Below are 26,092 nucleotides of genomic sequence, written 5' to 3' on the forward strand. Positions count from 1 at the left end.
TTGTACAGCTATATTTTTTGTGGGCAATTGTTATAAAAAAACCACCCATGCAGCATAGATGTGGCCCTATTTAAGGTGTATGCAAAGTTTCAGAAGAATAGATGCAGCAGCTTTTGTGAAACCAAAGTGTTCAAATTTGGGAATGGGGTAAATTATTCACTTCCACTTCCCCTCCTCCATGGATTTTGGGTAATTTGTATGAAAATGGCATTTTTCACAGAAGTATCACTAAGCACGGAACCTAACAAATTTCAGAAGATTAGGCACAAGGTCTAGTGTGTTACGATGAATGAAAAACTGTGCAAGACTTTTTTTGTTTTCTATTCAATTAGCACCAAGTCCACAGAAAAGTGCAATAGGACAGGAGTGGATGATGGATGTGGAACATACACTGGCAGAGTCAGAAGGAGTTGAACATCCAGCATTTTCACTGTGATTTTGAGAGCTCTAGTAAAACCACTGACTGTGATTAAAAGCTAGGGCTGTCAGTCACAGAACTACACATCTCCTCTTCCTATCCACACCCTTCCTCGTGTTTTCCTTACGTGGAGAGCTTGAGGGGATCAATTTTGGGAGACACAGTGTATGTATCTCTGAATCTTCAGGGGTATTCAAGATTTGGATTTGATCTGCTACAGAGGAGCCCCACTTTGATTTGGACATCTCTTGAATCTGTCCAAATCAGTCTGATTCAGTTTGGAATTGAACCAAATTCAAAGTACACTCCTAATACGTACGTAATTTTAAAATGCAGTTGTTTCAATAAACTCTACTTTAATAAATGAGTAGGTTATAGACGATCTACTCCCCAATCTGCCATTTTTTTTCATATAGTGTCAGCTAGGAGACTACGGACAACCAAAAAGGACAAAATATGGCACAGCTCTTCTTTATAAGCAATTTACTAGGAAAAAAAAAGCCTAATTCATGTGCACCCAAAACATCGTGATAGCTGCTGAAAACCACTTGCACATGGTGAGGTCCCAACACTAGCTGACACAACTACATTCAAACTGGACCAGAAATGAAATGGTGAAGAACCGGATTTTAATGCATGTTCTGTTGTTCCTCAAATTTTGGGAATGATTCAAAGTACAACAAAATAACTACCTTACTATGCCACCAAATTTTTTATCTGTCCTTTGTTTAGAATCAAGAAACAATACTCTGTTGTGAAATCTATTGTTCCTTATGTGACACCACACTGTCTAATTTAGCACAGCATATATAATTCGCGAGCCAATATAAGCTGCAATGGAAGATAAAAACAACCTGTTGCTGAACCGACTTACTTGCGGAGTTCATTGTTTTGCTTTTCCAAACTTAGCTTGATTTCAATAAGATGGTTATTCTCCTGTTTTAGTTGCTTCTCTGTCATTTTCAATGCATTAACATGCTGTGTTTGCATCTTGAGGTCGTTTTGTGTGAGGCTGCGCTTTTGTGTTTCCTGTTCTATTTTCAATGTCAAGTTTTCAACCTATAAAATAAATTAATTCATTTGGTACATAAACATTTTACAAGCAGACATTGAAAGAACAAAGAATACCAAGCTCAGTTTAACAAATGTTTTTACTAAGAATGGCAAGTACTCTAAGGGTATTTATTTGGAGGGGAAGTGGGGAGAACGTTTTATCAACCACAACAGGGATCAAAAAAACCACCCATAAAATAATACAACGCCAAACAACCGCACTAAGATTTTGTAGTTCCTGACACATTTTTGAGAACATCTCTTTGGCCCCGTTCAGAAGACGCCTTAAACCATGGTTTTAACCGCGGTGGTTAAAACAGCAAGGCTGTGTTCAGAAGACACCTTAAGCCATGGCTTTAACCATGGTGAATAAAGCAATAAGCCTTATTCACCATGGTTAAAGCCATGGTTTAAGGTGTCTTCTGAATGGGCCCTTTATCAAGGGAAGTCCTTTATTTCATGTGAATCTTTGAAATGATTGCCTAGAACTTGTTACTTATAACTCACTATAGGATAGAATTCCTCTTTGCAGGTCAGATGTCATCAGGGGGGCGTGGCCAGATTTCTTACTTCATCCAGTGCATGGTTGGCGTTCCAGCCACCTAAGGCCAGGGATGCTTTCCTCATGCCACACCCTCATTAATGTGTGAAGGCACCCTATGGGTGAAGCTGCCCAGACTGAAGTGGAGGTTCCAGCTGCCATCTTAGGCCAGGGAAGCTTTGCCCATGCTGTCTCCTCCCCGATGGGGAAGACACAGTGCGGATCTCCGGCTTCGTGCAACAACACAGCAGCAGCACGGGGGAGATAACAAGGGATGGCAGCGTCATGCAGGAGATAACAGCGGGGATTCCTCTAGTCCAAGCCCTGCCCTTGGAGGAATCCAAGGAGGCTCCACAAGCCTGATAGCCTCTGTGGGCCGGATAAGGCTTGCAAGCTGCAGGCTTCCCATCCTTGCCCTAACTAGATGTAACCAGGCGCAAGTTTCCTATTCATACTTACATCCTCATTTAGTTTATCTTTCTGCTTAAGCAGCTCATTTATTTTCTGCTGTGATTGCTTTAGATCACAGTCCAACATAGAACAACGTTTTTCAACTTCCAACAAGCAGTTTTCTACTTTTTGCTTTGAAACTCTCTCCTCTGAAAGTTTCTTTTCCATTTCTGTGAAGAGGAAAAAAGCCAGCCATTTAATATAAGCACAATTAAGGTTTATCATTTTAAAAAAAGAATCTTGGCACTTCCGTGAATGCATTCAGGCCCACCACCAAATATGAAGTACCTCTAGGAAGGAAAGTGATGTCATACATGGTTTAAACTGAAGATGCAGCTATTAATGAAGGACCTGCATAACTGGAATCCTCCCAAATTGGACAGAAAGTCTTCGAAAATCCAATTTATGAAATGCTTTTAGATATTGCCCAGTCAGCTTGAAGGGAACAATTATTTAAGGCATGTTATGTAAGCAAGCCTCCTCAGCTTCAAACTCACTGTCAGCTTTCTACTCCAAGACAGGTTTCATTTACTGCCTACACTTCTTAATATTGTGTGAAAGTGAGTTTGACTTTTTGATGCATGGGTGCCTCCAATTTTTATATATCCATTGTATTCAACTAGGCAGATCCCGAAACTTCTAGAAGCTTCAGTGCAAGGTCAAACGTTAGCTAACAGTCCATGAAGTTTATTCTGAGTGAAGAATTACATGCAAAAAAAAGTTACCTTTCACTCAAGTGATTTAATGTATTATACTTTATTAAGTAATATATTATTCTGTCAACCTTGAAACTGTCTTTGACACAATAGATCACAATTCTGTTGAAAACACTTCAAATACTGTCTTCACTCATTTTCTTTTTTGACAAAAGGTAAGGCGGATTGAAAGATAGCATTAGGCAATTTGTAAGACTCGCAAGCCCTATTGAGTTCAATAGGACGTACTCCCAGGTATGGGCATATTGGATTGTACTCCAAGATCTCTAGAACTTTTACCATACAGAAGCATAATAACTACTAGTGGGTCCAAGCCTTACCTAAGTCTGGCCACTCCTGACCCAAATCTAGATGCTGAGCACTGAAGCTAAACAGGCATAGTTTATACCAGTTTTGCACAACTAATTTGCATTAACAAAGTTTTAAATTAAAATTAGCCATTGTTACATAATGGCTAGAGAGTGTGACTCAGATGTGGGAAACAATACCCAACTCTGCAGTATTCAGCAGCGGAAGTGCAACTCAGTCCTTCTGTTAGCACAAATGATGTTGCAGAAGTGGAAACTATGTGCAAAAGAAGAATCCACTGGGGAACCAGCATGGTGAAGTGGCTAGAGTGCTGGACTGGGAATCAGGAGATCCCACTCAGCCATGGAAGCTCACTGGGTGACTTTGGGCCATCACAGACTCTCAGCCCAGCCTACCTCACAGGGTTGCTGTTGTGAGGATAAAATGGAGAGGAGGAGGAATACGGATTCCTTGGAGGAAAAATGGTGGGACATAAATGTAATAATAAAGTTACATTTGGGCAAGCCTGGTCGCAGAAGCAGTTTTGCATAACTCTTGCACAATGCGTTGTACATTCCCATCACAGAATAGTAGAGTTCAAAGGGGCCTATAAGGCCATCGAGTCCAAACCCCGCCCCCACCCCCACTCAATGCAGAGATCACATTATGCCAGTCCTTTTCCAGCTTCATTGGCTGCCAGTCCAGGTCCGGGCCCAATTCAAAGTGCTGGTATTGACATTTAAAGCCCTAAACGGTTTGGGGCCAGGTTATCTGAAGGAACGCCTCCTCCCATATGTACCTACCCGGACCTTAAGATCATCTACAGGGGCCCTTCTCCGTGAGCCCCTGCCAAAGGAAGTGAGGCAGGTGGCTACTAGGAGGGGGGCTTTCTCTGCTGGGGCACCCCGGTTGTGGAATGAGCTCCCCAGAGAGGTCCGCCTGGCGCCTACACTGTACTGTTTTCGTCGCCAGCTGAAGACCTTTTTATTCACTCAGTATTTTAACACTTAATTTTAACTTAAATTTAAATTTTACTGTTTTAACTCTGTATTTTAATCTTATATCAACTTTGCTGCGTGGTTTTATCCTAGTTGTGCTTTTTATACTGTATTTTGTAATTGTGCTTTTAACCTGTTGGTTGTTTTATTGTGGTTTTAATTTTTGTGAACTGCCCAGAGAGCTTCGGCTATTGGGCGGTATAAAAATGTAATAAATAAATAAATAAATAAAAATAAATGCAGAAAAAGGAAAGGAACCTCTCGTGCAAGCCCTTGAGTCATTGCTGACTCCTAGAGGGACGCCTGCTTTTGCTGACGTTTTCTTGGCAGACTTTGTAGCGGGGCGGTTTGCCATTACCTTCCCCAATCGCAGTTACCTTTCCCCCAGCTAGCTGGGTACTTTAGGGTGCAAGAATCCACCCTAAAGCATACCTGACAGATGGTTGTCCAGCTGCCTCTTGAATGCCTCTAGTGTGACATTCCCATTATGCAACTGATCACGCAACTGCTTGCTCTTGTTGTGCAAAATGTTGTGCGCCTGCTTTGCACTTATTGTGCAACAGGTTGCACATTCCATTTGTGCAGTCGGTTGTGCAACACCTCTGCACATGTTGTGCAACCAGCTGAACATTCTACTTGTGTATCCAGTTACACAACTGCTTGCACCCATTGTGCATTGCTATGTGTGACTGCTTGCCCTACAGAGGTTCAGGGCAGCTCTGCTAGTGTTATTTGAATCTGCAGAATGTCATTGTTGGATACTGCCCTTAGTTCCAATCTCCACTCAGATATGAAGCTGGCTAGATAATTAGTCAAATAATTACCTCGATGCCCTAATGTACCTCACAGCATTATTGTGAGGCTAAAGTACTGCTGTGATGATGAACATAATAAATAAATATGAACATAATAAATAAATGAAATTATGAGTGCGTGCCATTAAATGCTTACCTTTCATGGCTTCAGATTTGGCTTCCTCAATGGATTTATAGATTTTATTTTTGTCTGCTAGCCGGGCTTTTGTTGCCTTATGTTCAACTTCTTCTTGCTCCAGGTTCTGCTGCATGACTTTGAGCTTGTAAGTCATATCTATTTCCATATTGCTCTTCTCCTGTTAAGGGTAACCACAATAATGTAATTTCTTTAACATAATCCCACTAATGCTCCTAATAATATGTAGTTTAATTGAAATACCTGGCCAGTATCAGAATTAAACAATGGACTCAGATTTCTAGTTTGGTCTTTGTCTAACAACGGACTAATTATGACATACATTTAATATACTAATTTGGAAATGGGATGCTTATAAGAACTGTCATACATCTGCCTGCCATCACGAACTTCAACTGAAGCCTGTGTCACAGCACAAAGAAAATCCTCCAAGATGCAAAGGCGGGCTAGTATTCTTGATACCTGGGCAATATCAGCACTGGGAAATACTACAATCTCAAAACCCTTTGCACGTGACACTCCATATGCCCATACCCATATGCCATATGCTCAGCTAAAAACTTTTCTTTTTCCTAAAGCTTTTAAAACTTGATTTTGTTCTGACTTTATACTGTTAGTTTTCCCCTACCCAGTGCCTGTTTACCCTACCCTGTGCCTGTTTGCATTCTCTTCCCCTCCTTATTGTTTTATTATGATTTTATTAGAATGTAAGCCTATGCGGCAGGGTCTTGCTATTTACTGTTTTACTCTGTACAGCACCATGTACATTGATGGTGCTATATAAATAAATAAATAAATAAATAATAATAATAATACCCTCCCACTTTCTCAGTTTCCATCCAATTTATCAGAGCTGCCTTTATCAATAGCTCCTATTAACTCTCATTTTCTGTTCCTATTAGAGTTTTCCAGTTAAGAACTTTATATCCCTCTTCTATTGTCTGGACATCAAAACTTATTTCTGAGGGGCGGGGGTGGGGGGGTGGGGAAAGGAAGAGACAACACAGACGCTGCAAAGAGATGGCCTTGCCAGGTTGTGGGACACAAAAATACTGGGTTTAATATAAATGAAGTATCCTCTTCATCATTGAGGCATTTAGAAGGGAGTATAGACTAGAAGACAACTCTGGAGAGGAATAAATTTGATTACAGATATGAGCATACAGGGAAATGCTTTTCTTTCTTTTTGGATTCTGGCATGGCCTACTATTCCTCCACAAGCATTCTCATCATTCAGCTACAGAACCATATGTCATAGCCACTCCTTCAGGCTTAAAGCTGTGCAGAGGTCACAAGCAAACAGATTACAGAGGAAACGGGGCAAAATATATGAAGAGAAAGCCATCACCCTAATTCAATAATTGTATTTCTACAAACTTATATGATGTTATCCCTTTCAAGGGTTTCTAAAGACCCCTATGCTACAAATACTATATTGGCTACATTAAAGTAATACATGGTATTTTATTTCCACTGATGTTTACCTTTTCCAAATCTGTGAACCTGTCCTGTAATTGTCTTTTCTCTGTCTCCATTTTAGCTAATGCAGTCTTCCCATTCTTTACTTCTTCTTCCAGACTAGATATCCGGCCTAAGGAAACGTTCGAAAAGATCAACCAGGAAAAGTGTTGGCTACACTTGGCATTAAAATATCATTTTATGAACTCTGATTTAAATCTCTTTCCCACATATTTTGAAGGTCATGGAATAATTAGCAAGAATATCAGCCACCACGTCTTGACCATTTAAATGTAGGCATCTTAGTAAAGCATATAAATCCCAATTCAAATCAGGGCAGTCCTGCAACACTGCCTATTTCCAATATTCAAGCCAGTTTTCAGCACAGTGGTTTCCATACCCTGTAGATCACTGATAATCTCCGACCCATGAGTCCGATCTCTTCTTTCAGATTCTAGAGCTGACTGCAGATTGAGGAAGTCCTTCTCAAGCCTGAGCTTCGTATTCTCCAGCGCACAGTTTTTATCTTGCAGGTCTCTGTTATTAGCTTCCAGCTGCTGAATCTGCTTTGTACTTTCCGTCTGGTTCTTTCTCAACCTGGCTGCTGTATCAGACTCTGTGCGCAGTAAAGCATTAGCTTCATCCAGCTATTGGGCCACGAAAAAAAAATTTCAGAGAGTTACCTATCAACCAAAAGGCATTAAAATGTGTCCAAGATGTCATCTCTGCAGCAAAGCATATTACCAACCCCTGCTTTTCTTTAATACTATGAAGACTCAAACTTATCCCACAGACTTTCAGTCGAACTTGCAAACAGAAATATAGCTTGCCTGTCTTTGTAGCTGAATGATTTTTTCATTTGATATTTGAGAGTTCTGGTTCCTTTTTTTCAAATCTTCAAGCTGATCCTTCAAACTGTTAACTAATAAAACAGAAACAACAGCAACAAATAATAATTCCACCACACATATTCACAGTATCCTTTTACAAATTCCAAGTAATAAGAAAACAATTTTGGTCATCCTCTTCCCACCTTCCACCCCCAATAAGGCAATGCTTCTTTGTCCACATACCATCATTTTCCAGATTGCGTTTTTTATCTGCCTCATGTTCCGCTTTCCTTTGGTATTCTGCATTCTTATGTTGGAGAAGAGCTTTCTCCCTTTCCAACTGCCTGTAGGCAGATTCTAGATTTTTTCTTGAGGTTGCCTAGAAATATGTATTGAAAAACAGAAGGCATATTTCTTTTTTAAAGAAGATGGCTGAAGCATAAGGGCATTTTAATAACGTTACAACAAGGAGCCTTTTAAATAACACACTAAATTAACTAAAATGTTTCTCATTTGGCTACAGTAAATAGACTATATAATGCTTCACAGATGTGTCCATGCAAAATTGCAGACAGCCACAAATTTTCCAAATAACAAAGCAGTCACAGAATTCTATTTATTAAAAATCTATGGTTCGGATCCAAATGTGCTTTTTTGCAAGCAGGGCAGCCTTTCCCAGAAAATTCTCTCCACCACTGCGCCCCCCCCCCCCATGCCATCCTAGAGGGCCCTGACCGCTTTTAGGGGGGTTCACGGGGCAATAAGTGTGGAGAAGGGACCAGGAAAACCTTATTCTCTGGATCCAACCCCTATGGAATGTTTCAGAAGTCTAGGCCAAATAGAGTACAAATTGTACTATACCATTTGGCCCAGTGTCCACATTTAGAATATAATTTTTATCACACTGAAACCAATAACAAAACATGAAGGAGTATACCACTGAATTTATATTCAATCACTTATACACCTGAGCAGATAAGAACATCTAAAACAGCTTACATTTCTCTCACCATTATGCTGTAAACTCCATTTTTAGTTTACTATTATTAAGGCAGCTCTTGGCACTGCTATGCTGCAGTTCCAGTAGTGCCTCTGGGGTATACTCTCGTTGTCTCGTAAACTAAAAGGATTGATTAAAAACTATGGAATACACAAATAATGAAAAATAGAGGACACTACTTTACCTCCTCGTCCAGTTCCTTTATTATCTTCTCTAGGCGATTATTAATGGTTCTGGGGAAGCATTAAAACAAACATTAGGGGAAAGGCACAGAATATTTATGCAAAACAGGGTAAATTCAAAATCTCTGTTTTTCAACCTATATAGGAATAACATTCCCTACGAGTTTACTAGCAGATACTAAGTTACATAGATACAGGGCTGGACGGACTCACCTGAGTCCGGAGTGGCAGGCATTCATGGCCTCATCACTGCCATTCGCCTGTGCGAGCTGGGCTGCATAAGCCCCCAGATTAGAGGAGTAAAGGGACCCTTTTATGTCTCTAGTCTTGCGGAAATGGCCATTACAGCCGCCATTGTGCACAAGATCAGATCTGTGCACTTTCAGGACTCCATGTTTTATGGAAAATGGAGACTTGCAGGGAGAAGTGGGCGGTTGCAGATGTTCACGGACCGCGCAGACGTTGACTAGCACTCAGTGAGCCAGGTCTGGGGATCCGGGCAGGGGGCTACCCACTGGATTCCCAGACCCAAATGGACACCTGTGACATCCCTAGTTACATACAACACAAACAGAACCGAACATTCTCCAAATGTCTCTGAAATTTCACATTATATCTGTAAGTTACGTAACATAGCAGTATGCAAACGCTGAGCAAGGCCAGGCAGCAAGACACCTATTTCTAATATATTTGCATCTAGTCATTAGACCAGAAACATATAAATGCAAATGGAAGTTGTTAAAATAGAAAAAAAGAAGAAAAGAAAAGAAAACCAGAAAGTGGAAAAAAGTAGTCTTGGGACAATTAATGTTCTATTAATGTTTTTTTGTTAAATTGAAAGAATTGGGGTGGTTGGCAGGGAAAAGAGGGGTGGCTGGATGAAGATATCGAAGGCTGACAAAGGCTTCACATTTACCTCAGCCAGTTGTACTACCTGAGTGAAGGCCAAGGTGGGCAAAACTGGGACTCCATTGAGCCCAATGAAAGTCCTTCAATCACCAAGTGAACTGAGCCCAAGAAATACTAGAAATCAAATGGCAGCAATATAAATTAAATGTGTCAGATTATAGACTATGTCTTGGTATTACGGCTCTTATTCTTCAGATGGTGTTCGATTACACATTTCTCAAAGAGCTTCTCCATGCACAGGGGAACTAAAATTCTACCTGCATTTTTGCTCGAGCTCATCTTTGGCTTGTACTTCATTACGAAGCTGATCTTCTAATTTGCTTACTTTTTCCTGAAATTGTGCAAACTGACAGAAGAAAAACATGTTTTTTAAAAATGTTTATCAAATGACTGCAATGTGGAACGTTAGCTCACATAAATGATTACCACCAATCATTTGACTAAATATCATTTCTCTACTTGTTATAGCTACAGCTGAAAGTATCTTTTTGTAAGACACTGACTGGGGTTCACACAAGACAACCCATCATGGGAAGCCTGCCTTATCTTTTCATCCGAACCTGGTGCATTCTCCATAGGGTGGCTTGTTGTAGGGTTGTTCTTAACCATGGTGGGTTGTTGTATCATCCGGACCCAGGAGAGCTATTTTATCGTGGGCTACTGGGATGGGCTACAGAGCAGATTGGCAAGAGCCCGTGCCACTCTCTGTAATCTCCAACCTCCTTTGCTAGTGACTTCCCTTCCCCCTAAGCCCAAACAGCACTTTGGAGGGACTGTCACTTGTTTGCCACCTGTGTTTTTCTTTCTGGGCCTTCAGGAGTATATAAATGGAGCCTTTTAAAAAAAATCCCCCGTTCCTTCACAAGTGCACAGCTGTGCACTTCTGCCTGTCCATTATGTGTAGACTTGCCTTGTTTATTTCCTTGTATGCTTCAGCTGTCAAAGGGAGCGTTAACTGCTCTGAAAAGGAGCCACAAAAAAGAGGGTAGGGAGCTAACATCTCCCCTATTTGGACTTGCTGGAGACTTGGGGAAGTATTAAATGAGAGAAGGACACTGACAAGTGTCAGTTCAGGAATTAAAAGCAAGAGGATTACATCGCCAAGTGGGAGATATTTCCCTCCCACCCTTTATGGTGCACCTACTTCTCTTACTTTGGTGTTCCCTTTGACAGCTGAATGATACAAGGAAACTGACAAGGCAAAGCTACACCTATCCAACAGGTGAAAGTGCACAGGAATGGGAAAATAACCATAATTTAAAAAATCCTTATTTGCATAATCCTGAAGCACCAGAGAAAATGATTTTAAAATTAATGTTAACATTGCATATTTCAAAATCCAACTTTTTTAAAAGTTGCAAAGTTTTCCAAATATATTAATTCCCCTAAAAAATTACAATATGAGAAGTTACAAATTCTAGATGTAAAGCTCCTTTAGCAAATTATGAAAACTTTAATGGGTGTATTGGGGCCATAGGTAAATGTTGAAAGTTCCAATGATATCACTATATTTCACAGAATATGATCTTCCTCTATATTTCAAGTTCTGCACTTATTGAAAAAAAATGAACAAATACACTGCTTAAAATTTGCTAAATATTATATAAATCTTTTCTGGTATCTTAAGTCTACAAACAAATGGACTTTAAAATGTGAATACATGAAAATAAACTGGAAACTCACAAGAATTAGGTAAATATTTCTTATCAAGTGGACGCCCTCAAGTACATCACCACCAATGTACAAAATGCAATTATTCTCATGTATAACCAACTACTGGGTACTGTTTGTTTAAAATATTTTAGCAATTAATTCTAGTTTTAAAAATCCCTACTGGAACATATTTTTGGAAGATCACTGCATACTGAAAGGGAAGAAATAATTTCATTGACAGTTTAAAATAATGTGCTTACCTCTTCGGTCTCCTGTAAAAACAGATTAAAAAAAAATCAGATCAATGCTGCAGCTTCTTTTCTTTCTTCCTAACAAGTCTTCCTAACCCTATTTTCTAATCGTATATGTAGCCTCACACTCTTGGTAATGCCAGATTTAACAGTGTTGCTTTAAGTTCTTCAAAGAACTAAAACATAAGCTATATTTATGCCCAACAGCTACTTTCATTAAAATGGGACTACTCACCAGTAGTTCCAGAGTTGTGCAATTAATGCTACCTATTGAAAAGCTAACCCATAAGTCTACAGTGCAAGTATTTATCATGCATCACAAATACTTTACATGTGTTTAGCACTTATTAAAAAAGAGAGTACTTGCCTCGTTTTTCCTTGGTTCATTTTTCCTTGCCCCATTGTTCTTGCAGGGTTCAACTTCCCTACAGAGCTCAGAAAAGTCACTTAGCAACCTGTTGAAAACAACTCAGGTTTTTAAAAACTCCAGCAACTATGCCAATCAACTCATTTTAATCAATTCTTTCAGGGCTTAATCCCCACCAGACTACTCTCAGAATGAAGGCACTTTTATTCAGTACTAGTTCTCCTCCTTTTCATTTTAATTGACCCAAAGACCTTTTAGTTAAAGGAGGAAGAGATTGGGAGTTTTTCTCAAACCCATACAAATTTCCAGAACTTTAAAACTACCTATGCAAGTTGCATTTATTCATGTGGGGTAATATATTAACACGTAGATTCACTATATGTAGGTATGAAAAAACGTTCTTAACAATCTGCATATTTTCACTTATACTCCTCACCCCACCCCACCCCAGGACCTGTACTGAATACAGTATTTATGGTAATTTTGGAAATACACAGTACAACTATGAACACTAATCCTGACTGTAGAGGCAAATGTAATTGTTCAAATGTATATCACATACAGATTCTCTCTAAAGTACGTAAATCCTATGAAAGGCAACTGGTTTCCAACAAAGGCTTTGGGGACTGGAAAGGTTTCGACATCTCCTTTATCATCTTCAATGTCATCAAAATTGCTGCTATCTATATCACTACTCAGCTCAGGTACAACCGGCGCAGCAGCTAAAAATAAAAAAGGGGGGAGGGGTAAATAGCTATATTAGAACAAAATTCACTGTCCATAAACATAAAAGCTAATATTTATTCTGCCATGAAAGACATTTGCTCTATATAATGTGCCTTATATGTTCTGCAGATCTTGATACGATCCCTGTTTTACATGCCTTGAAAGACTGAAGAATGCAAACTCAGATTCTTGAAAATCGTAAGTGAATGGGGAGTGCCCCCCCCCCCCATCTCCAGAGGGCCAGGGGATGCTCCTGAAGAGCATGGGATTGGCTTGGGATGCGTGTCTGAGGGAATAATCCAGAACTAGCAGCAGGCAACTTGCACAAATGAAGCTCAGGAGAGGATTTTCAGGTAGGATGGGGTGGGTGGGTTGCAGGCTGGGGAGTGTCTATCTGGGAGCTACCTTGTGTTTGCCATTCTTATGATGCGAGCCAGATCCGGGCCAGATTCAAAGTGTTGGTATTAACATTCTAGGCCCTAAACGGCTTGGGGCCGGGCTATCTGAAGGAACGCCTCCTCCCATATGTACCTGCCCCCTCAGGTCATCCTCAGGGGCCCTTCTCCATGAGCCCCTGCCAAAGGAAGTGAGGCAGGTGGCTACCAGAAGGAGGGCCTTCTCTGCTGTGGCACCCCAGCAGTGGAATGAGCTCCCTAAAGAGGTTCGCCTGGCACCTACACTAAACTCCTTTAGATGCCACCTTTTTATTTTCTCAGCATTTAACAGCCTAGTAACTTAAATTTAACTTTGCTGTTTTAAATTTGTATTTTAAATCTGTATTAATTTCGGCATTGCTGCTTGATTTTATCCTGGTTGGGTTTTTATATTGTATTTTATATTATGCTTTTATACTGGTTGTTTTATATTTTGAATGTTTTTTTGTGGTTTTAATTTTTGTAAACCGTCCAGAGAGCTTCGGCTATTAGGCTGTATAAAACACAATAAATAAATAATTCAAAGGTGGGCCACAATACATAGTTGTGGTGCTACATGTTTTGCAGGACTGAAACAGTTGCAAAATAAGAAATCAAGATAAATTCTGTTTTCAAACCAATGGCTGACTCAAAACTATTTTACTTTATAACAGCCAGTTAGCACACACATTTTCCCCAAGTGACAGTGGGACCTGAAACATCATTTAAAAAATCTCTTTTGAACCAATGCAGCATCCAGCTTGCATATTAAGTGTTTTACTAAACAAACCTAACATAGTGGGTGCTTAGTCCAACGGGAATTCATCATGCACATGGGAGATTTGAGGTTGATCTAGGGTCTCTACTCTGTCCTTTTCAACAAGAAGCAGCTTGGGAGTCAGATGTTTTGAGGCTGCAACCCCACACAGAAGCTGTGAAGATTAACTCTGTGGACGTTGGGGATAGCGGGCAACCTCTCTGGATACTGTAGTGTCTCCACTTCCCCCATGTTACAGTAATCAGTCACTTTGTAGTTGTTACCAGTAATCCGGTTCACATATCACAATAAGCCACCCATGAGTTCTTCTAGAGTTATCCAAGTGTTTTTTAGCCCTCAAATAACCCATGACACCCCAGTTCACACGACACGACAAGCCGTGGTGTGCCTTTGCTACTGCTTGCATATTCAAAATAATGGCCAGCACACATCTCAAAGTTCTGCGGGTGAATTAACCCAAAGCGGCTGATCAAGATGTGCAAAATGGACCATTGTTGTTGAAACTTGCCGATTTTTGAGCTAAGCCTTAGCACATTTGAAGATCTACGTATTTTGCCTTTGGTAAGCAGCCAGCCATCTTTGTAGTCACCACCATTGTCACTAACCCTTCCCCCCACCCCCAAGTCCTCTTGCACACCCAGAGAACTTGGGAGAGGGGGACAGAATACAAACACAGCTGATTTGACCTCAGAAGACAATGGAAGAAGAACACATGACATGTCAGAGAACTTAAGACTATTCGTAAGTGAGCTCCGCATTGAAGGAAGTATTTACTACAACAAGTTATATTTTTACATACAAGTATATTGACCTGGTTTCACTCTCTACAGAAGTTTAATAAGAAAAATGTAGACGATTGTAAATCCTCAACATTTGCAGAAAAGTGTAATTTACTAATTGCAGGTTCTATTGAGACCATTTAAAACTCTTGCATTATAAATCCATGCTAACTTAAACTAGTTTTTGATAAAGAAAAAACACATTTTTTTTCATATTAAAAAAATACTTACTGTCTCGAATGTTACCCCAATCCCACTGATCATTCTTAAAGAACGGATGAGATTTAATTTCTTCGACTCCATTTCTGCCAAGACGCACCTCCCTAAACATAGCAATTAAAACAAATTGTATATTAAGATCGAAAGCCGTCCATTTTCCAACAACGCATTCTTAGATTCTGCTTCAGTGCCAGAGGTTACTAAATGCTGAAGATACACTAGCTTTCATTCACAGCAGCTTTTTCATCAAAATCAATTGTAATCTGAATCCTCCCACTCTGTATGCTCTTCAGCACTCTCACATAGGCAGAATGAAATGGCTGAAAATCTCAGCCTGCCACGTGTGGAGTAAAACATATTTCCAACTGGACGGTGTAGAAAAGGAATGCTGGAAAAAGTTTTTTTCCAAAAAAATAAAATAAAATAAATGCATACCAAGCTTGCCAAACCACAGTACAAACATTTGGACGTAAATGATGGAAGACCTGGCTTCCAAACACAGAACACTTATTCAAACTCTACTGAAATAAGAGTTTGTATCCTTTGCTTCTAATTTAAAAACACCCATACACATATGCACACTTTCCCCTGAAAACGTATAATGAAACCACTATGCAAGTGGCAAACCCGTTTCTTTTCAAAACAGCCTTTATTTGTGTTGCTAAAAGCTCACATAGGAACAGACTTTGCTTAGGAGAATAACTCACATGACAGATACTCTCCTCTTGTCACTTTCAAGTGCTTCAGTGGCAATTGTATATATTAAAAGCTAGTCGGTTTAAACACATCCATTGAACACCACATCTAATGTAAACAGGAAAGCATACACAATTGGGCGGGTGGGGAAGTGGGGAGTCAAAGCATTTTTAAATGCTAATGTGGATGGGCTTTGCAATTCTTCATATGGCCAACATGGCTACCTTTGCTTTTTTGTTATGACAGAATTTAGCCATTCAGCCACAGGAGCATTCAATAGAGGAAGAGGATTTTATACCACTTCATTATCTGAGAGTTCATCCCCACCCAACTACTAGTGGTTCTAGGGGCACTTAAACCATCACATCACCTGGTACAGCCTTGTTTGAATGCCTGCATATCATCCCTCCTCCTCCATATCATCTTAAGACTCTGACTATGCAGAGATCATGACTTCAACAGTCTTCTTCCCCCCCCCGCCCCATCGCTCCCAATCTGGTTTTTGTAACATTTTGCCTCTTGAGGAGCTGTGGAGATCTCAAAACCTTGCACATTTTTGTGCCTCTTGAGTTACCACTAATAAAAATATTACACTAATATGAATTTTGGAATTAAATGGTTCAAAAGCTCTTCTCATGCATCTCTTTCCCCATGCTTCTGCCACTCCTTGCCCTTGAACATGGGCAGAAGCTAATGCAATGCTAAAAAAACACGCACCTCTAAACGCCTTGAGTTGCTTGTGTGGTTGCTCAGTGGTTGGAGTACAAAGAGGGGAAAAACACTAGAACACTGTGCAGCTCTCTAATACCGCGATGTATTGACTTCTAGCTCCTGAGGAAAGACCACTTCGGGTCCGAAACATTGAGCTCCCAATACATGATTTTTACTATTATTTTAATCATTGGATTATTTTTGAAAGAAAACTATTAAAACCATTTATTTACTTCATCAAACACCAGAGTTTTACTCTCTGCTCAATGGTTGACAATCACTTTTTGGAGCTTAATGCTTAATTCTGTAGAAAGATGTTTACTTCATTTCTGTATTGTCAGATTTCATACAAATTAAGTAAATAATGTAGCTATTCTAAAGGATCAGTTAACAGACCTGAATATCCATAATAAAATACAAGGGCAACAGGAAATGGGTTTGTTTAGGATGTCTATATTTGTAAGCTTGATCCACTTCTGCATGGACACCCAAAAATGCAAAATGGCTCGTCCGGAAGAGCAGGAGAGAGCCTCTACTAATCATAGAGATACAATGCTTGCTGAAAAATCACAGGGGAGATTTTTCCTGATCTCCCCTCTACCCCGCCTCCTAATTCATGGGGACTCATGGGCTAGTTACAGTTTGGTGGATCTGATCAGCGTTCAGGAAATGATGCCTAGGGAAAGATGGCCCCTCCCCTAGTGAGGGCTTCAACTTGCCTGCTCTTCTCCTAAGCCAAGGCCAAGCACTCACATCAGCTTCAGAAAACAGAGGCAGGTTGTGTGTACTTCTGACCTCCATTCCACAGGCTCACCAGCAGCAGCCCATGTAATGGCTTGGGAGGTAGAGAGTGGCTGAATCTGGAAGTGACGGTCAGGTGAACCAGCTTTATCCAGAGGCTTTCCTCTGCAACATGATCCCATCTAACTGTAAATAAGCAAATGTGTGTGTGTGTGCGAGCGCACATGTATAGGAGTTTTTTTTCCTCCCATTGCTCCACCCCTTGGGGAAATATTGTCAGGGGAGAGAGATGGATTCCCAGTTGAGACTTCCTTCCACCGTTCTGACCTGTACTCTGGGTCAATGGAGGGTTCTCCCACTGCCTCTCTCTCTACTCTACCCAGTCACCCAGGTTCAATCCCTCAGAGGCTGTGTATGTAGTTGGATCATGCAATCACAGGTCACTTTAAATGCAGCAGCCCACAAAAACAAGAACTAGTGTCAAAGGATACACACACACACCCCTCTACACAAAATGCCAAAAGTTCCTCCCTTCAAGGCAAATAAGCTCCATCACAACTCTGGATTCAATTCGCTGAAATGAGGAGGTGGATTATTTCCCCACTGAACATTTTGCTATGGCAGAGGTCGATGTCAAATACTGCTTGAGAAATATGTAATTTTAGTTTGATTTTGGCTAGACATGGAATCTCTTCAATTGAACTCACTGGATGGTATGCAGAGACTTCTCCTGAAAACATATTTTGATAGGATAGTTTAGGGCACAACTCCCTTTTACTGAGAAAGAACAATCAATGCTTTCATACCTGTCTGTTAAAAAGGCACAAATAAGATCCTTTGCATGCTTCGAGATTTCCACATCTTCTGGGAAATGTAATGAGTTTTTGTGATCCATTATTTTACTGTAAGTTCCCACCAATGAATCAGCATAAAATGGAGTATCTCCTAAAATTAAGAATGCAAAAATGTGAACTGCTGTAAGCTGAATACAAAAGGGGAAAGCAGATAAATAAAAATAACTTCAGATGATGAACCAAGCAACCTATGTGCAAAAGGTCAAAACAAACACATACTGGGACTTTTTAAACTAAAGACTAATCTGTGATTTAGGCCAGGTTACCACCACTATCTTGCACAAGGCTCAGGTTCATGCAGGATGGTGCTAGTGACCTGGCTTACATCATTTTCCTTCTTGCTCCTCCTCTGGTACAGCTACAGAGAAGAGAAGCGTTGGCTTCTGCTTTTAAACTAAGCCGTATTCCCCATTATGTCTGTACTCAAGAAACTCTGGTTAGTTTACACTGTGGTTAGTTCAAACAAACCATAGCTTCTTTGAGTTTGGATAACGGAGACACCTCTGCTTAGTTAAAAATCAAGCCCAAAGCTCATGCAAGGCTTCTGAACATAATGCTAAATCAAAATTTAATGTTATGTCCAAATTGGCACAATAACATATATCCAATAAACAAAACAATACATCCTTTGTTTATCCAGTTTTCTGTATATAGTGACATCTAGTTAAATAAAAAACTCCACATATGCAACACCTACATGATCATTTCAAGCATTCAATGTATACGTCTTCAATTACTGTAGGAAATCCTTTTTTGTTCTCTATAAAACCTGATAATGGGCAGTATCGAACTAAGCTGCTCTGCCTCCAATAGCTCTGTTGCGCTTGTGGGATCCACTGCTTGCGCAACGGGGTTTTGGCCCTTCTAAAATAACCTTGGAAACAAGCAAAAACGAGCGTTGGGACAGGTCAGAGGAGCTCCCTTCTGTGAACTCCACTGACCTGTTCCATTCTGGAAATGAGCATTTCCACTTGTTTCAGGTTAGTTTTAGAAGCACCAAAGGCTCGTTGCACAAACGGTGGTTCCTCTGAGCACGTGGACGTATTAGGATACTACCGTAATTATTCAACTAAAGTATCACTACTTCTACACATTATTTTTTTATATAAAAGTAGAAATATTACAACATACATAGAAGTGGGTCTCCGATATAGGGAAGGAAACTTTAGACCAGACATTTGGGTATAACTGATAGATCTCAACTCAAGGGAATATCTATATCTATAGAGATATGGATCCAATGTGTTATTTAAGAATGAAAATTTCCAAGGCAGTTTCCCCATAATCATCCAGCATCCCTCAAGAAATATAACAACCTGGAATATGAATGACTGAGCCAATGACTGCAGCTGATGAGTGGAATTGCATGTCATCCCAGCACCACAACAACCCAATCAATGGTTACAGGGCAGGAGAGGTGGGGGCAGGATAGCTCAAATTTTGTGTAACAACTCTCCATGCTTACTCAGGAGGTCTCTTCATACCGTGTGAACCCGGGCACCCAGTACAAAGCGCTTTACTAAAAGTAGTAATCTACTAAAAGTAGATTAATTTAGGAACTAATATAATCATCATGTTCTTATTGCATTAATAACCCACATGGTACATTTGTAGCAATGCACAAAAAACTGAGGTCTAAGTACTACGATGGGAGAGAACAAGAGAAATTCAACTACTTACCAACTAGCATCTCAAACAGAAAAACTCCTACAGACCACCAGTCACATTCCCGTCCATAATAACCATCGCCACCTTGTGACTTTAATACTTCAGGTGATATGTAATCTGGTGTTCCAACAGCTGTATCACAACGCACCATCCCTGTCTACAAAACCACATGAAAACAATTAAACAGCATCACCATGAGATGTGGGCAAATTAATTAATACTAGTATGCTAATTTATTTATTTTTAAAAAAGTAGTTATGAATTTAAGGCTGCTAACTGCATCTATTCTGTAACTGTATCATTACCCTTTACAATTTCTTTCATAAAGCTCATGCCACAAGTATAAAAGCAATCTTGTTAAGAGAACTGAATGAGTTAATCTTGGAGCCAGACAAAGTAAGCAAAAGCTGAGAATGTATGCTATGTCCAATTCATGGGCCACAGAACCTACTGGAAGTCTCTGCTATAAATTGCAAGAGAGATTTGGAATTGGTCCTAAAACAGCAGAAAATATATAGGCACACCTCTGTTTAGACTGAAAAACTGAGTTGTGGTAGCTTTTTCTGTGCTTCAGTAAAACAGATACTGTAAGTACACAGGGAAGATCCATGCAGGAAATACATAACTTGAAAGCAAGTATGTCTTTCTAAATGCTTTTTCAATGATATTTCTATTAAATGCATTATAGTAGCTAAGGGTTTAAGCTGTGAATCAAAAGTCCTGGGTTCAATTCTTACCTGTACCATTAACTCAAGATCTCTCAAATTCAACCCTGAATCTGCAATGTGTTTACAGTAATAATGGTCTCATTACTGATAACTGGATACTAAAGTGAGATAGAAATGTTAAGTTAGGAAGTGGGCACATTTGGCAATTTGAGAAACTGTCCTGGCCACCATCACAAAACGGGTGTGCAGCCACCTGCCATCTTCATTTCCTAAGTATGACTCTGAACCCTATGTGTGCGGCCAAGAGGTATTCATGGGAAAAGAAAATGAGAGCAGCTAGAGATCTTTTCTTTGCATTGAAGCGATCCCAGCTGCTCAATAAGAAACTTCGTCATTTAAAAAAAATTAAAATAAAATTGGGTGGGTTAGGGCACCTTCAAAAAACGCCAAGAAAAGTGTCCAAGGGTGTGCTGGTACCTGTGGGTGCCACATTGACTACCCCAGTGTTAAATAAGTTTCTTTCTTCTACACTGGCATTGTAAAGATGCAACATTAATACATAGTTTCACTTTAGGCAAACAAGCCTACTCCAGTGCTCCCCACTGGCACACACGAGGAGGAGGGAGACCGGAAGGACTCATGCCCTAGTTTAAACTAACCACAATTTCTTGTGATGTCCAAAGTTGAAATTGTGGTTAGCATAACCAGTCTTCTCCTGGTGGCTTCCAGATATGGTCGACCAGAACTCCAGATATGTTGGACTAGCTTTTGGCTATGCAGGATGGGGATGTTGGGAATTGCAGTGCAAACATCTGGAGAGCATCAGATTGTGACAAGATGGGTTAGAGATTATAATCAAAATACTGTTACCTTAAGTAAAAGGAAAGAAGAAATATCTAACTTTTTGTGAGTGTTCCTTTTTTAAGGAAACATTATGTTTTTAGGGAGTAAAGTGTTCAAAATTAAAGTTCCATTTCTCTACTTAATTTCCCCCTCTGTTCCTCATTCAATCCAGGCTCACTACACCTAAGCCTGAAAAGGCAGGCATCACCTGGATTTATAGTTCTTACTAGAGTCTGCATGTTATATTATTCTGAAGTCTAACTTTACAACATAGTTTAAGGAGCTACACTGGTTTGTATGCTTATAATGCAACCCCATCAGTGTGCAAGTAGTTTCATGTTCCTAATAGCTAGTATGAACAACTCCCCATGTGGTTCTGTCAGATTTCCCCATAGCAACACAGTCCCTCAGTACAGGGTACTATGCTAGCATAGCATAAATCATGCAAGGAGCTGGTCCCACAAATGGCTTACCATGTGGGGATACGCCAATATGGCCGTATTAACAGTCACTTTCCATTCACTCATCGGGCTGCACATATGAAGCAGGCCCTACATAAGCGTGTTTAAAACTAAGGCCTAAGCCAACAATTTAGAAAACCATATACAGAGCAAGCTCCCACTGGTCGTTATAAAATACGGGAACCTTTTACTATCCAAACATCACCTGGGAAACCTCCCAGAGGCTGCATGCCAGTAGTGGTTGTGAGCAGAGCCCAAAGGAAACATGGCTCACACACACACCATTTCCCAAAGCTGAGGGGTATGCAAACTTGGCTTTCTTGGAAGCAACCACTTCATTTTTCTCCCTCTCTCATAGTACTGGAAGCCAGGGGGCATCCCATGAACCTAATTGCAGGGAGATTCAGCACAGATAAAAGGAAGTACTTCTTCACACGGTGCATAGTTAAACTATGGAATTCGCTACCACAAGACGTAGTGATGGCCACTAGTTTGGATGGCTTTAATAGGGGGTTAGATAAATTCCTGGAGAAGACTATCAATGATGGCTATATGCTACCTCAATGCTGGGGAACATGGACAGGAGGGTGATTATGGGTTGGCTACTTTGTGAACATAATGCTGGATTAGATGGACCCTTGCTCTGATCCAGCTAGGCTCTTCCTATGTTCTTAACGTACTCCAGGCGTCTTAAAGCAGTGGCTTCCAAGGGAGCTAGTTCCATGAACATGCAAAGGATTTTCTGGGAAAGGGAAGAACCTTCATGGGCCAGAGATTCCCCACCATATCATAAAAAAATTAAGAACTGTAAAGCAAGGTGTTCCACAACAAACAATGCAGGAGACATCCTGCCTGCATTCAGTTCCCAACACTGACACAAGGCATAATAACCTAATATGTATTATGTATTTTTGTATTCAGTGTTGTTCCCCGACTCGATCAAGAGGGAGAGGCGGGCAATCAATTAATTAATTAATTAATAATTATCAAATTTGCCTGAATTTTAAAAACATTTCACCACCCCACCTTTCATGTATCAATATCTTACTAGGTTTCTAACCACCAATGCCTCCTAGCAGCAGAGGTATTGGTGGCTGGATGGTGGGGAAGGAATGACCCTAGAAGAAGCATCCCTGACAATGCAGCAGGGGAAGGATATTTTTTTATGGTGCAAATCAGCAGCAAAACTGATGACAGAGGCAGGAAATTTGGGAGGGGGGAGAGTTGCCCAGTTATGCTGCAGAGAAAGAGCTTGGTGTGTTTCCATTAGGGCTGTGAATCTACACAGCTGAGAGGTCCCACATAACAGAGAAAGCCAGACTTTGTGGAATGAAGAGAAGTAATGCCTAGGGACATAGGTCACCTAACATTTAGCTTAATTTTACTGGTGCAGTTAGAGTTGTTCAGTGAAAAACCTATAGCTCTATATTTGCTTTTCTTTAAAAGAAATACCATTTTGAGTATATTCAAGATTTATCACAGCAACCTTTTATGCAAATACTTCTATATAAAGTTGTTTGATAAGACTTGAGGCTTGAATGATCACTCCCAACAACAATGGAATAAAAGAACCATGCAGTTATGGTTCCAAGAAAGGTCCAACAAATAGCATATGACAGAGTTCTATTGCAGAAGCTGAGCAAAAAAAAAACCTGACTGGTTGGAAGGCCGTCTAAAAACCATGCAAAATACTGCTAGTTTTCGCCCCCCCCCCCCGGAGGAACAGAGAATAGGTTTAAATTAGCTATTAAAAATACTGTATTTGCAGCCTTAAATAGTAATTATCATTTTTTCACAACGGAAACAATAACCAATATTAAATTTAAAAGCTGCATAATTCACACTATATCACAAATATACTGAAGGTATCCACACTGGCACAACCCACAGATCCAAGTGACTCCTTGCATTTCCATCTGCACTCAAGCAATATACACACACACCAAAATGTCAACCATGTTTTAGACAACGAGTTTCACACACAATTTGTCTATCTGAAAAGGGAGGGGGGTATTCGAGTGCAAGTGTAAACAAAACACATCTTGCACAGTGGTAAAAGAATTTCTATTACACCAGTTAGCTTTAAAATCATTTTTAGCACAGCAGTAGGAGCATTAGTCACAAAGCACTGCCATATTCCACATCCATATTTTCTTCTTAGAACTGGTTGAACTTCTGCAAATGCTTCATCAGATTTTCTTCCCCACTAGCCTTTTGTGGATGCATGCTGTTCTCTGAGATTAAATATAGGAAACACACCAATCCTACAACTGACATGTGGGCCACAACTTCCTTGAAATGCAACAACAGTAGACAACATGAAATATATTTGATCGTTTAAAGGTTTTACTAGAGACAAAGTCTAGTACATCAGAAAAATGTATACAAAATATACTTTATGGTGCGCTACATGCCTATTTTTATCCTACAGGTAATCAGGATGATAAACAGAAACAGCTTTATAAATGTAGTAAATTTGGCATAATTTTACCCTGACCTTTTGAATAAAATATTAATCAAGCAAATGTCGAGTATTTCTGTAACATCAAAAAATTCAAAATGGGAATGAACATATTATTGTATAAATTGAGTAGAATTTCTGAAGACCACTAGGGGATGCTATGGGTGTGTTTATAAGTATTAAATAAATGCCATTATTGTTTTCATTAATAAGTAAACATTAACACAAGAGATTATAGACAATGAAATTGGGTGGTTCCTTGATTGCTCAATTTTGTATGTGTTTACTATTATAGGCAGAGTTCTTCCCCACCCTAAGTATACTTAGGGACTTACTTGGAAGTTAGATTCCACTATAAAAGGCTCATTTCCAAGTAAAAGCAGTCAACATTCAAGCATAACCAGGCTTCAAACAGCAACATAAAACAAGCATTTTGCTGTTCTGCTAGTTTACTCTATTTAAAAGTTTGATTTTCTTTCCCTACCAGTTTTAGCAGTTTTAATCAACCCATCACTGCAATTAAAAAGCTAATATTCAATTGCATGAAAATTCCTTTCCAATTTACTGACAGGGATTTCTCATGTGCTCCTGAACTTGGAATTAATGTAGTGCAGATTTCAAAGAGGTACAGGATCCGTACTTCCTGCTTCATTTTAAGTGCCAATCTTAAATTTCCTTTCAGACCCTCTAGGTTGTTACCCCAAACTGTGTACTTTTCAGGATATGCATTCCTACTTTTAAAAGCTGCTCATCGGCTAAGATTGGTAAAGCAGCCAATGAAAGGTGAGAAGAGAAGTGGAAAAGATGAACCAATGAGAGCAAGCAAGGAAAAAAAGATGTTGCTGCTGCCACTAAGAATACGGGAGGAGTCCCTTTTTAGGGAAAAGCAGGCCATTCTCCCTTCTGTACAACTCACACGTAGAATTTCCCACATGCAATTTGTGCAACAGCTGAGACAGGGAAAAGCTGCAAATGCTGAGGGTTTCTAAGAAACAGATTTATCTGGATGTAATTTAATTACAATCCCAATGATTAGTCAAGTAAAGGTTTTCTTCCTTTTGTTGACAGCCCTGAACAGAAACAGCTCCAGATCCAGCAATAATATTGGCTATAATTCAAAGGACTGCACAGTGGGATCTTCAAATATATTACTGATAATAGCTGCAGGGATTGAGCTGGTATTTTACAGCATGTTTTACATCGTTCCTGCCTTCCTTGAAAACAGATGTAGAGTTACACTGGGTATTTAAACTTGAAACACAGAACTGTGTCCTGAATATGCAACCAACATTCTGGCTTAAGGAAGCAACGGTGGCTTGTTTAAGCTCCAGTGCATGTTGGGCGTCATTTGCCTAATTACCCACTTGTCAAATTACCCATTTGCCTAATTACCCGCTTGTCATGTCACCCAAACACGGGTGGAATGGCTTGCTTGAGGGGGAAAACAACCATTAAACAACTCATCAGGAGGCAATAGGTTATTTGAGGATTGCTCCCCTTTCCAAAAAGCCACGTCGCCTGGGATTGGATGACACGATAAGCTGCACCCAGGCAGGTAATTAGGCAAATGGTGCCCAGCATGCACTAGCACACCCTGGGGTATAAACAAGCCACCGTGGTTTGTTTAAGCCACAGTAATCATGCAAACCGTGTCATTCTCTCTCCAAGCAGATGTTCTTTAAGAATATATTTTTGCATTTTTCCACCTCTTTTAAACACCGGGGTGAGGTTGACCCAACTTGCAGTGCAGAACTGTCGAGATCCAATTTCATTCCAGTATCTCAATGTTGCAAACAAAACTAACAGTTGAATACTGAACAGTTGTCTTAAAGCAAGAGAGGGGAACTTGTGGCCTTCCAGATATTGTTGGAGTCCATCAGCCCCAGCAAGCATGGCCAATTGTCAGGGATCATAGGAGTTGTAGTCAAAAATATGGAAGGCCACAAGTTTGTCTTAAACTAAAGACCTCACATTGCTTAACGAAGAATACTCAATATTTATATGATGCT

At 40.0% G+C, this 26,092-nt stretch overlaps 1 protein-coding gene across 2 annotated transcripts in view; it reads right to left on the minus strand.

Annotated features, from left to right (window-relative positions):
• The window catches only part of ROCK2 (Rho associated coiled-coil containing protein kinase 2), a 94,072-nt gene that overhangs the window by 23,560 nt on the left and 44,420 nt on the right, over window positions 1-26,092 (minus strand). For both annotated transcript variants that reach the window (XM_063125165.1, XM_063125166.1), the window contains exons 6-19: window positions 19,663-19,807; window positions 17,935-18,073; window positions 14,993-15,084; window positions 12,628-12,787; window positions 12,066-12,153; window positions 10,052-10,140; window positions 8,888-8,936; window positions 7,947-8,082; window positions 7,704-7,795; window positions 7,274-7,520; window positions 6,900-7,006; window positions 5,416-5,575; window positions 2,472-2,632; window positions 1,293-1,477 (exon numbers count right to left, since the gene is read on the minus strand). In XM_063125165.1, the coding sequence (XP_062981235.1) occupies window positions 1,293-1,477; window positions 2,472-2,632; window positions 5,416-5,575; window positions 6,900-7,006; window positions 7,274-7,520; window positions 7,704-7,795; window positions 7,947-8,082; window positions 8,888-8,936; window positions 10,052-10,140; window positions 12,066-12,153; window positions 12,628-12,787; window positions 14,993-15,084; window positions 17,935-18,073; window positions 19,663-19,807 (1,850 nt within the window). The remainder of the gene's footprint in view (window positions 1-1,292; window positions 1,478-2,471; window positions 2,633-5,415; window positions 5,576-6,899; window positions 7,007-7,273; window positions 7,521-7,703; window positions 7,796-7,946; window positions 8,083-8,887; window positions 8,937-10,051; window positions 10,141-12,065; window positions 12,154-12,627; window positions 12,788-14,992; window positions 15,085-17,934; window positions 18,074-19,662; window positions 19,808-26,092) is intronic.

The sequence above is a fragment of the Elgaria multicarinata genome, chromosome 4 (assembly GCF_023053635.1).
Source record: "Elgaria multicarinata webbii isolate HBS135686 ecotype San Diego chromosome 4, rElgMul1.1.pri, whole genome shotgun sequence".
Taxonomy (NCBI): Eukaryota; Metazoa; Chordata; class Lepidosauria; order Squamata; family Anguidae; genus Elgaria; species Elgaria multicarinata.